The sequence below is a fragment of the Pseudorasbora parva genome, chromosome 3 (assembly GCF_024679245.1).
Source record: "Pseudorasbora parva isolate DD20220531a chromosome 3, ASM2467924v1, whole genome shotgun sequence".
NCBI classification, from domain to species: Eukaryota; Metazoa; Chordata; class Actinopteri; order Cypriniformes; family Gobionidae; genus Pseudorasbora; species Pseudorasbora parva.
Genome location: NC_090174.1, coordinates 58,067,778 through 58,080,727, shown reverse-complemented (window position 1 = coordinate 58,080,727; position 12,950 = coordinate 58,067,778). Strand labels below are relative to the sequence as shown.

The window sequence follows — 12,950 nt, the reverse complement described above, 5'->3', positions numbered from 1 at the left end:
ATCCACTATATTGACAAGGAAAGCTAAGATTAATGTAATAGTAGGTCAAGTAAGATAGACATTGATTTGTTAGATAATCAGCACTTTAATATTTAAATCATCAGTCTAATAGTAACCTGTCTGTCTTCAGCATTTTTAATCAAAGATGTATCATAGCTTGAAAGGTGTCATAACCCCCATATTTTTTTACCAGGTGAATTCAGCCTTTGTATTTGTCAATCACAGTTGTAACAGAATATACATGTGCTTTTTCATTTAACTGAAGCTGACCATTTTGAACTCCTAATGGGGTCACACCACTGACACTGTTAATGAGATGAAAGTCTTTTCATTTAAAGCTCAAAGACTGGAGCGATTGAGGAAAGAACGACAGAACCAGATCAAGTGCAAAAATATCCAGTGGAAAGAGAGAAGCTCGTCTCAGTCAGGTACAGTAGCTGTACTCAAAAGAGTAGTTCACATTAATTTTCTCTTCATTTCTTGAACTCTTAATATGTTTTCCTCTGTTGACTTTTGTAGCAGACGACTTAAGCTCACTTTTTGATAAGAAGGACTTTAAGGACAGGCCCCGGAGCACAGGCAGTAAATCCACACTCTCGCTGCGGCTAGAACAGTGTCCCCAACAGCTCAACAACCCCTTCAATGAATACTCCAAATTTGATGGCAAGGTGAGCACTTCTGTGTCTAGACTAAGCACTTTCACCTCTAAAATGACATGCCGGATTATCTTTGAATACAGATGTTTTTCAAGGTCAACATGAGATCTAAATTCATTTTCTTAATACATGTCTCTGTATCTATAGCTAGACTTAAAATAATGCATCATTATCCAGTGTTGTTTAAGAATTATTGAGATGCTATTTATAGTATTTATTTATTTTTTAAATTATTTTTAGTATACATTTTTATCTAATTAATGAATGTCACGATTTAATAATCAAATTAATCTCACATAAAATTTGGCTGAGAAATTACCCGCTAAAGTCAAAGCCATTATTGTGTTAAATAAGAAAAACATCAAATAGACATTACAAAAAGTAGCTTTAGAAAAAAAATATTTTTTAATTCAACACAGAATTTATTACACAAACTTTTAGACTTTAACGGCCATGAGGTTGAGTAAATGATGACAGCATTTTTTTATTTTTATGAAATTATACTCTAAATAAGAAACTAAAACTGCCAGTAGGTGGCGGTAAATGTCTAAATGAGTAATTTATTTAACATTTATTCATTTGATTCGTTCAAACGACTGATTCATTCAGTAATGAAGTAAAAGGCTCTCTTTATGAATGATCTATTGACTCAAAACGTGGATTCGTACAAAAACGAAACTGCTGTGTATTGCTTGGAGGTGCACAACAGTTATATTAACAGTAATATTTTCATTGGCAAGCTTGAGCAGCAGACAATAATGTGTCTAAAATATAACACAATATTAACTTCTTATTTATTGAACTGTTATATAAAATCAATATCACATTTGCTATTTGAGACAAAAACAGCACTCGTGATATTGTGTTCGTTACTCGTGTGATATTGCTTAACTGTATCAATGTAAATATAAGACTATATAAAAATACAATTTTTGCCCTGATATCTTAAATTTCAGGGCCATTCTAACTGCATTCTATTCATCACGAAGGGATTTCAGTTGACATGCTTCATGTTCAACACCAATCAACTGTATGAAATGTATGACCCACGTAGTTCTGGAGCGGGGCTAATTAATGACTTATTAATTAAATTAATGCATAAATCAATAGCCCTAATAAAATCCCTAATCATTTATAACTGTTCATGAATGTTGCAGGGCTAAGCCCTTCCTTTCTTGCATGATTAAAAACAATTAATGCTTAAGAAATCCCTACAGTACTCAATTTTCAGCACTCATCATTAACACATAACATATGTAATGAGGCTTTAAGTTAATGGCAGAGTAAATGTAATCAACTATTTTTGGGATGGGTTAAAGAGTCTTTCATCACCCCTAAGCATGCTCTTTCTAAAATACAGAACAGAACCGCCTGGTGTCACGCAGGTTTCTCTCCTGTCTCCATGCATTAGGCTCAGCTCCAGGCTATAACACCTTCGCAGAAAAGAGAAAGACTGCCGTTTTCATTTTTTGACAGTCTTGGAGATTTTAGGTGTAGTTTGTCATTGTGCATCAATTACAGCCGTCTTTATCACCTGTTCCCCTTTGGCTCTTTAGATTCATGTTTTTACAAACAGGAATTGAAAAAATTTCTGTACTATGAACTTGTCAGGAACACAAAGCAGCTTTTTTTATGGTAAAAGAGATATTGACACCATCTTATTCATTTATTTACCATCTATAATAATAAATATTTCAGTTTTTTTTATTAAATTGGTGTCTTATTTGCTATTTCTACTGACAAGTTGAGAGAACTCAAAAGTATTTTGAGGATGGAGAGCACAAATTTAGTGAGGACAAACCAGATTCAAACCTGTGTCTACTGAGTGAGCACCAAGGCTAAAAAAACCCTAGTTTGACGATATTTTTGCTTTTTGGTTTGAAATATGCAATTTCTTTTCAATCGCGTTTGCTGACAGACATGTCTCCTTCACCTTTCTTTTTCAGGGCCATGTTGGTACAACGGCAACCAAAAAAATTGACGTTTACCTCTCGATGCAGTCGACCCAAGAAAAGCTTCACCCCATGACGGTGGTCACGATGGCTAACGCTCGGGTCCACGATCTTATCGGGCTCATCTGCTGGCAGTACACCTGTGAGGGCCGCGAACCCAAGCTCATGTTAGTAGAAAACACTTTACACGCATCCTATATTAGAACTTGATATCTCTTCATATTCCAGTGCTTTAAAGGGGTCCTATTATGCCCTTTTGTTTTTGGGCTGAACTAAAATATGCTTTCATCCTTGATTGTTAAAATTACAGCACCTCTCTACCCAGTCTGGCTCGAACGCAACGTTTATTTCCTGTTTCCCTGAAGCCCCTCCTTCCGAAATACGAAATGTGCTGTGATTGGTTTACTGGACCAATGTGTTTGATTAGCAGTGCTTAGCGTATGTTTGGGAAATGTCCCGCCCCTTACCATAACCACAAGCTCTACTCAATGTAAATACAATGGATGCCGTCAATTTCTAACCAATTCAAGCATCATTCAGACTTAAGAATGTTAACAAACCAGAGGACGTTTCATAGGACGTTTCGGAGGTGTTTTTTTGTTGTTGTAATTTTCTCATACATTTTAGATACAACATTATTTAATCATGATATTTGTCAGAAAACTATGGTAATACAAACAGTAATCAATCACAAAACCATGGTTAATTTTCCTAAGTCTTAGAAAAGCGAGAGCTTACAAAAGCTATATCAACACAATATTGGCTAGCTTGCGAGCGGAAGCTAAGCTTTTGTCTTTGTTTACATCATAGCAACAACATAAAACTGACAAATTGGAACTGTTAATAGAAAACGCAACTAGAAAAAATAAGAGATGCTTACAAGTTATAATCCACAAACAACAGATTGTCCCAACATATTTCTGGAGAAGCTTTTGTGCTTAGCCGGCATTGTACTCACTTAGGTTTTGGAAGTTGTTCTCTGCAAAATGTGCAGCACACAGATGAATGCTGGGGTTGTAATGGTCAGGAACAGTGTTTAAAATAAATTTTATCCACTCTGTTTCTCAACAGCACGTCTTTGATGGCGAGAACACTGTCTTCTCTAATGCAGCTCAACCAGGCCTCGTCCCCTTTAATGCGTATTCCATGGGCAGAGGTTATTTAAACGAGTAACATTGTGACTTTATAAGATCCGGAAAAATGCGTTGTAGTCCAAATGAGTCGTTCTAGTGTTGTAGTTTTTGGAAAGTGGATTCTGTTAAATTAAAATATTTCTGTTTGGCATGGACTTTGAGCTTTTTTTTTTCTTTCTTTTTTTTCTCCAACTTTACACACTTAGTAATGTACAAAAAGTGAAAAAGCCTAATAGGACTCCTTTAATGTAAATGTAATCCTTTAGGCGTCAATATACGTCAAGCGAATTGAAGTACGGCCTGGTGTGATGTAATTTAGGACAAAATCAGTTCATTTTGGAAGTTGGAAACATCTTCACTGTGGTATTTAATGGATGCTTGTTTAGGGTGCCATAAATAAAATATGCTTGTTGACAACCTGCTTGGAAAGTGCTTCTCTCCAAGTAATGTACTAGTGATCCTTCCCAGAGGCATTTATATTCCTTTTCCATCTACCTCTGCTTCTAATGCCAGTTTTGACCTTTCCCAGCGAAGGCAGGGATTCCCCTGGGTTTCTTTCTCATCTCCTCATTCAGTGCGTCTCCGAGGTTTGCTGACCAAATAGCGCAGGAATTTTCTCCCTGGTACATGGTACAATATGAAGATTTATACTTCGGTCAGATTGAGGAGAGGGTAACCATTAAAATGGAGAGGAGACGAGGAAAAAAAAAGCAGATTCCCTCTTGGGCAGCTTGGTGCCTCACACAGACAGTCTTGGTGGTTGATGTGAGACCTGATTGGCATAGCAATGAGCCCTTTCCCCCTGGAGGAGGGTCAGGCTGTAGAGAGGAAGAGAGACACGACTTGTGTGGGATTTCAATGAGTCTACTACCTCCATACGGCTTTGGCCATTACTAGAAACCTTCTGAAAGCTGCTTTTGAGTGAGGATCAAGGTAAAGGGATGCCCCTCTTGAATCATTCATATCGCTGCCAACCTCTAATTTCCCTTCACCCTCACTCCAGTTAAGCTGAACTGCTTCTGCTGATCCAGTTTTTGAGTAGCTTATTAAAATAAAATGAATCCTAGACTTTAGTGTTTACATCTAGTATATCACATGACCTCACGGTAGGCGTGACTCTGGAGTCACTGCGGTTACACCCACTGAGTGACAGTGTTGGTGAATGCAGTGAAAAGAGCTGTGCGATCGACTGTACAATTGGATTCAACTAGTAAATCAGAGCTATCCTTATACAGACTTCCGTAAGCTATAGAAAAAAGACGAAAAAGGAGCTCTACAATTCGCAGAAACAGCTGAATTCCAGGCACAGAAACGTCAATTTGCTGTTTTGTCTTATATATATTTTTGGGTAAAATTATACCCTAGGTTATATTTTGTATTGACGACTCCTCAATCAAATATTTACCATCCTTAAATTATGCATAAATGTAAAGCATTTTGTCAACATTTATTTAAAAAAAATCAATTATTATGAGCCTTGTGTTCTATAAAGGCTAGACAAACCCAGTTTTCTTTAGGATGGATTGATAAATAGATAGATTTGTGCAATTTGTAACAATTAAATAGGTAATCAACCGGATTTAAATATACCTATATTGCATTTCATTTGGTAAATTGTAATGAACACCGTCAAGTCCAACTGTCGAGCCTTTAAAAAAAAAAAAAAGATAATCATTGGTTTTTGCAGTTTCTCCTACTAAAGCCAGTCGTGTTGCAGGATGTTTTGCCTCTGTCTTGCTAAGGGGGCAGGTCCCGGCAGGAAAGTTACGTCAATGTTAACCCTCTATTTTCATCTAGAAGTTCAATCACAAGTTTAACGGCTTAAAACAGGTGTAAATGGGGTCCAAAACTTAAACTCAAAGCATTTGGGGTTAGTCTAAAAACGTCTCTGGTTACTCAACGTAACCTTAGTTCCCTGAGAGGAGGGAACGAGACATTACGTATGGGGAAACCCTTTTCCTCGAAATGCTGAAGCCTGATTGAATCACTCTATTGCTTTGCAATAGCCAATGGCGTCCTGGCAATCGCCTGATTGGCTGGCCCAGCCACTATAAAAGCGATGTCAGGCGCCAAAAAACCTCAGAATCTTTCGACTGAACGAGAGCTATTGAGGCAACGAGGAGGCGTTTCACACGGCAGTTTACGTAATGTCTCGTTCCCTCCTCGCAGGGAACTAAGGTTACGTTGAGTAACCAGAGACGTTCCCTTATCGAGTCGGTTCCTCGACATTACGTATGGGGAACGTATAAAACCCCGCCGTGTGAAAAGAAAATAGAGTCGGCCCGGTACAACAGAGCCAATGGCGCTTTCGGCTGTAACCACTGGTATCAGCGCGTTCGCCCCTCCCCCTTCAGGTCAGGTATCGGACCTGGTTGAAAACCCTGGCAGAGAGCCAACTCTGCGTTGACACTGTCAGCGTCTCCCTTGTATACAGTCGAACTACGTTGGACTAGTGAATTACAGGGGGTGAATAAGGCAACAAGATGTTGGTGCTCGAATATATAGCCGGCGTGGATAAGCGGGCATAGATAATGGGGATAACACTGAAAATGTGGTTATGACTTAAAGGCGCTATAGAGTTAACTTGACTCTGTATTGTCCCGTGCTGCTTAGACGACCTAGTTGAAACCACGTCTGAAACACGCGCTGGGTTGGGGCGTGTCTTCAGGTGACTCAGTCGTCCAATGGCTGTTCAGCCTTCTCCTCCTGCACTGACAGAACGTGTGGTGCAAACGAGGGAATATCTAAGTTATAAAATTTCGCAAAAGTGTTGTGAGATGACCAGCCTGCCGCAAGGCAAATGTCTTGAATAGACATACCTTTAGCCCAGGCCCATGAAGATGCCAGACTCCTAGTAGAGTGGGCACGCACTCCTATCGGGCAGTCAAGTCCCTGGGAATGATAAGCTAGGCGCACAGCCTCCACAATCCAGTGCGACAGTCTCTGCTTCGACAGCGGGCCACCTTTCCTGGCGCCAGCGTAGCAGACGAAGAGCTGTTCTGAACTTCGAATCTGACTAGTTCTGTCTACATAAGCACGCAGCGCACGCACGGGGCACAAGGCGCACTTCTGTGACGCTGAATCTGAGGTTGGCTCTGTGGAACAAAAAGCTTGTATCGTGACAACCTGGGCCCTGAACGGGGTTGAGAGCACTTTAGGCGTGTAGCCGTGTCTGGGCGTGAGTCTGACCATACAATCGTCTGGACCAAACTGCATACAAGCATTACTAACTGAGAGGGCATGTAGATCACCTACCCGCTTCCCACACGCCAGCGCGAGCAGCAGCGCCGTCTTAAATGAGAGCACTTTCAGTTCGATAGACTCAGCTGGTTCGAACGGTGTGTCAGATAGCGCTCTGAGCACTAAGGCTAGGTCCCATACTGGCATTTGGCGAGGGCGAGGGGGATTCAGTCGCCTCGCTCCCCGAAGAAAGCTCGTTATTAAGGGGTGTTTACCCACTGAACGGCCATCCAGTATACTATGAGAGGCTGCGATAGCGGCCACATAGACCTTCAACGTAGAGGGAGAGCTGCCATTATCCAGACGTTCCTGTAGGAAGGTTAAAACTACGGGAATAGCACAAACCACAGGGTCTTCATTTTTGCTATCACACCAGTGCGCAAACACTCCCCATTTCAGTGCGTATAAGCGCCTCGTTGACGGTGCTCTGGACTCTGCTAGCGTGAGCCAGACTCGGTGTGAAGCATCCAACTGGTTCACTCCACACTGATTTTCCACACGTGTAGGTCCCACAATTCCGGCCTGGGGTGCCATATGGAGCCCCTCGCCTGGGACAACAGATCCCTCCTCAGTGGAATTCGCCACGGAGGAGTTGACGACATGTTCATCAGCTCCGGGAACCACGGTTGGTTGGGCCACTTTGGCGCTACCAAAAGCAGAGCGTCCCTCTCCTCCCTGATCTTTTGCAGCACTAGCGGCATTATTTTGACTGGGGGGAACGCGTATTTCTGACCCGTGGGCCAACGGCTCGACAGCGCGTCCCCTTTCAGGGGAGCGGTCGTCAGCGAGAAGTATAGAGGGCAGTGAGTGTTCTCTTCCGACGCAAAGAGGTCTATTTCCGCTTCGCCAAAGATGCTCCAGATCATCTTTACTGTTTGGGGATGCAGTCTCCACTCCCCATGAACAATGCCCTCCCTGGACAGCATGTCGGCTCCGCGGTTCAAGCTGCCCGGTATATGTACTGCCCGGATCGAGAGAAGTGCCCGATCCGTCCACAACAGCAGGCGTCTCGCCAAGCCGTGTAGGGCGCGGGAGCGCATTCCTCCCTGGCGATTGATATACGCGATCACCGCCGTGTTGTCTGTTCTGATCAGAACATGACGGTCCTTCAGAAACGGAAGAAAAACCTGCAGCGCCAGACGAACAGCCTCCATCTCCAAGCAGTTTATATGCCAGCGCTTTTGGTCTCCCGTCCACGTACCGAACGCTGGTCTGCCATCGCAGAGGGCTCCCCAGCCTGACAGCGATGCGTCTGTGGTCACCACTATCCTCCTGACCACCCTGCCCATAGCAGCACCCTGTTCGAACATAGCTGTGCCGAACCAGGGCGTAAAGGTCTCGAGACATGCTCGCGTTATGACAAGGCGTTCTGTCCCTGCCCTCCACGCGTGTGATGGGGCTCTGTTCTGTAGCCAGAGCTGCAGCGGTCTCATATGCAGTAAGCCCAGCCGACAGACGGAGGCTGCAGCCGCCATTAGACCCAGTAGTCTCTGGAACGTTTTTAAAGTGACTGCCCTGTCTCGCACAAACGAGGCCAGTGTATTGTGAATGGACTGGATTCTCTGTGTCGATAAGCGCGCGATCATCGTGCGCGAGTCCAAAACCATACCCAGAAAGGTAATGGATTGGCAGGGCTGAAGCGTGCTCTTCTGCATGTTCACAGACAAACCTAGGCGCGCTAAATGAGCGAGGAGCATCTGTTTGTGTTCCTCGAGCACACTTTTCGATTGAGCAAGGATCAGCCAGTCGTCGAGATAGTTTAGCACGCGCATTCCACTGAGTCTCAGGGGAGAAAGCGCCGCATTCATGCACATCGTAAATGTACGGGGGGCCAGTGCTAGGCCGAAGGGTAACACTTTGAACTGGAATGCAACACCTTCGAACGCAAATCGCAGAAAACGCCTGTGATGAGGGGCTACCTGGATGTGAAAATAAGCATCTTTCAGATCCACCGCAATGAAATGATCCCCGGGCTGAATGTGCGCCAGGATTTGCTTCACTGTAATCATTTTGAACGATCGTTTCGCGAGCGCTTTGTTCAGCGGTCTTAGATCTAAAATGGGGCGCATGCCCCCGTCCTTTTTCGGAACAAGGAAGTAGCGGCTGTAGAGCCCGCACTCCCTCTGTTCCTCGGGTACCATCTCTATCGCTTGCTTCGCTATGAGGGAGGAGATTTCTGCCCGTAACAGTGGGGCGCTCTCTTCCGACACTTCTGTCATAATCACACCGTTGAAGCGGGGTGGTCTGCGAGCGAACTGTAGCGTGTAGCCGCGCTTTACAGTGTTGATCACCCACTCTGACGCCGCCGGTAGCTGTGCCCACGCGCTTAGGTGGTTCGACAATAGTGACGGCGGTGTTCGCTGCGGCGAGGGCGTCGTGCCAGTCGCCGGCAGAGCATCGCTGCTTACAATGACGGCAGGTGATGTGTCTGTGGTCTGACCCACGGAGACATTTAAAAACTCGGGTTGCGCCGAGCTTCCGCTCCGCCAAACATCTCCCGAGGGAGAGGTTTCGCTTATGTCGCGGACAGTAGTTAATGGAGGAAAAGAGCTCTTTTGGTGAGTCATGTAACGTTTTATTGCAACACAGTACATTGTATTTGACACAACATTTGAATGCACATTGGGATTCTTTGTTGGCTGCTGAAAGAACTCTGAGCGGGAACGCGCTCTTTTGGCCGCCGGTCCGCTGTCGTGCGCGGGCCGCGCTCTTTTCCTCCTCACAGGAACATCAGGAGCGCTGCTCCTTTTTCTCCGCCTGCCGACCCTGATGATGAGGGGCCGACTTCGCCCCGAAACGGGGTTTCCTGAACTGCCTCTGACGGAGTGGCGGTTCCGGCTCGCGGCGCGGATTCCCGCCCTGGACAGGCGCGCGCCCAGCGTAACCTGCCTGACGTTGAGCCGATGACGATCTGGACCTCGCTCTGGGAAGCGCATTCGATCGTTTGGGGAGAAGATGCGGCAGCATCTTAGATTGCTTCAATGCCTCCGTGTACTTCTCTGAAAACGCCTCCACCGCGACGCCAAAGAGGCCCTGCGGGCTTACCGGCGCGTCGAGGAGTTGCTTCTTCTCCGCGTCCCGCATCTCCGTGAGTGTCAGCCACAGATGTCGATGCAGGACAACGAGGCTGCCCATGTTGCGGCCGATTCCCTGGGCCACCTTCTTAGAAGCGGCCAATCCGAGGTCCGCTGCTATGCGCAGCTTACGGACTGATTCTGGGTCCGGGCCTTCCTCGTCCAGGGACCGCAGGAGTCGCGTTTGGAAGACCTGCAGGATTGCCATCGTGTGGAGGGCAGATGCTGCATGTCCTGCTGAAATATATGCCTTTTCAGCGATGTGAGCAGTGGCTCGGCATGGCTTAGAAGGCAGTGAGGCGGCTTTCCAACCGCGGGACGGGCATAAGTGAGCCGCGACGGCGTCCTCGACGGGAGGCGGTCTGGCGTATCCTTTTTTCTCCGCCCCTTCCACTGTCGTGAGCAGTTGAGTCCCTTGAGCATGGGCCCGAGCTGAGTGAGGGGAGCGCCATGAACGAGTGAGCTCCTCGTGGAGCTCGGGAAAGAAGGGGGCGGGCCTCTGCGCGACGTCCGCCTGGTGGCTAGCGCCGAGGAAGGACCCGTCCATCCAGCGTTTGGACGGCTGTTCAGGTGCCGCCCAGTCCAGCTCCATAACCGCCACTGCCTCTGAAAGAATATTCATCAGTTCCGTATCCAGAGAGGTTGAGGTACAGCCAGCCTCTGAAGGAACTTCCGACCAGGCACCCGGATCGGAAGCACTCGTGGACATGGCGTCGTCCTCTCCGTATCCGAATGAGACCATTTCCCGCGCTTCGGCCGGAGGGCGGGAACTATCCTCAACATAGGTGAGTGGGGGTTCTGACACGCGAGGGCAACGTGGGGGATGGGCCGACGTCAAACCCCCCGCAGAGCCCCTTGAAGGGGTTACCTGCGATCTGCCGGCCCGCGGCTCGACGGCGGCGGGCTGAGGAGATGCAGGAGGCAGCGGGTCGTCGCCGCGAACGACGGCTAGCCGCGCACGAAGGATCCTGATTGGCAATTCCTCACAGGCTCGGCAATCTGATCCTTCCAATGCCGCCTCAGCATGGGCTAGGCCCAGACACAGCACACAATCCTCGTGTGCGTCCGGAAAATCGACGGGCCCGCCACACTCGCGACAAAGAGACATCTTGAAGTTAGTAATCCGCCGGAACGCAAGAGGGGATTCGCAATCCGCGTGGTCCACTCTCGTAGCGTAAATCAACGACGAAACCAGGCTCCAGGTGAAGAAGAAAGATTCTGAGGTTTTTTGGCGCCTGACATCGCTTTTATAGTGGCTGGGCCAGCCAATCAGGCGATTGCCAGGACGCCTTTGGCTATTGCAAAGCAATAGAGTGATTCAATCAGGCTTCAGCATTTCGAGGAAAAGGGTTTCCCCATACGTAATGTCGAGGAACCGACTCGATAAGGGAACACATGACTCAAGCTATTTTTAAATACACACTATAACGCAAAGGTCTTCACGACAAACTGCCAGCATTAAAGTTTAGTTTAATTTAATGAAATTATGACGGAAATATATTACTATTATATAGTAAAACTTACTTCACAAAGTGTATTAATAATGAAAATTATTATTTGAATTGTTAAAGTTTAATTAATTAATTTCATTAGATACCAGTTTTTATGATAAATTGATATTAAATCTAGGGCTGTCAAAGGATGCTTGCATGCTTCAAGATCCATCCGGATGTGCAGATATAAGTGTGAAAATAAGTTGAAAGACTTGCGTATGACTTCTTGAATACTTGTCATGTATTGAGAACATAGAAATTGGTTTATCAAAAATAAAAACCAAATTATCAAAGGCCTGTAAATGATCAACATGTAGAGCTTTGCTGGAAAACCTGTTGTATACAATCTACTACATGCCTTCTGTCATCTGATTGATAGTTCATACTTTTTAACAAGTAAAACCCCTTTTAGTACAATGGTAAAAACAACCCTTCAGGATGTGGACTCATGTCTTTTAGCTGTGAAATCTGTACTGACTTTTAGTAAGTAAATACAAAGACGATGACGTTTTATATTGTTAGTAATAGTTCTATATGGACATTTACTGAACTGATGCAATTTTACTTGATTGGTCATACATCATTTGTTAGAAAAGTCATGTCCGAATATTAATATATCAAATATGATCCATCAATCTTTTGAGGAACGTTTATTCTTGTATCTCTCAGTCATCATTGTATTCATTGCATTATATGTTTTGCCCGCACAATAAAAACACAGAGCTTTGATTATAAAACTAAGCATTTAAATATCATCTTACTAAGATTATTGGCAAATATGGAGTGGCAACTGATTTTTAAATGCATTTTATACAAGCATCTGCTATAGTGTTACAAACATCTCAATGATATAAATTACCAGCTATCAGAATTTCTTGCCTTTTGACCATATAAATGTGAGCAACTGCACCAAAGTGCATAGTTAAGCCCCCCCCCCCCATAAATAATAGCTCCTTATTCTTACTGTATCATACTACATGAGCCATGACAGTCTGATGTATCTGATATGACACTCATATAACAAGAAGGTCTTTTGAGACAAGGATCTTAGATATTAAAGAGGACATAGTCATCTTGGATGGCACAGAATTTGGAGGTGAAAGTAAGAAGCTACTGATGTTACTGAAACACAAAAAAGCCAGATCCAGGACATTTCTCTCAGTCGGCTGTTATCTCCTCAGGCTGCCTGAGCAGGATCATGGGTCTGATTAACACTATGACAGTTAGTCTTTACAGCTCGGGCCTGGATTTCGACAGTGTGTCAGAGCAAATTAAAACGCCATCGTCCCAGCACAAACATCAGGGAAGGCACTGCCCTCAAGGGATGTAAGCTATATCATAAAGACAAAGCTTAACGTGCCTGCGCTGAATGAATCATGGAAAAGGTTGCATTTAGTTTTGT

At 44.9% G+C, this 12,950-nt stretch overlaps 2 protein-coding genes across 4 annotated transcripts in view; both read left to right on the top strand.

The window, feature by feature from the left end:
* The window catches only part of crybb3 (crystallin, beta B3), a 783,391-nt gene that overhangs the window by 58,463 nt on the left and 711,978 nt on the right, over positions 1-12,950 (top strand). The window lies entirely within an intron of this gene.
* The window catches only part of mapkap1 (MAPK associated protein 1), a 63,358-nt gene that overhangs the window by 12,739 nt on the left and 37,669 nt on the right, over positions 1-12,950 (top strand). The window contains exons 3-5 of one of the 2 annotated variants that reach the window (XM_067439633.1): positions 339-428; positions 523-668; positions 2,603-2,775. In XM_067439633.1, coding sequence (XP_067295734.1) covers positions 339-428; positions 523-668; positions 2,603-2,775 — 409 coding nt within the window. Of the gene's footprint in view, positions 1-338; positions 429-519; positions 669-2,602; positions 2,776-12,950 lie in introns of both variants that reach the window. The other variant, XM_067439632.1, reaches the window with a different exon arrangement.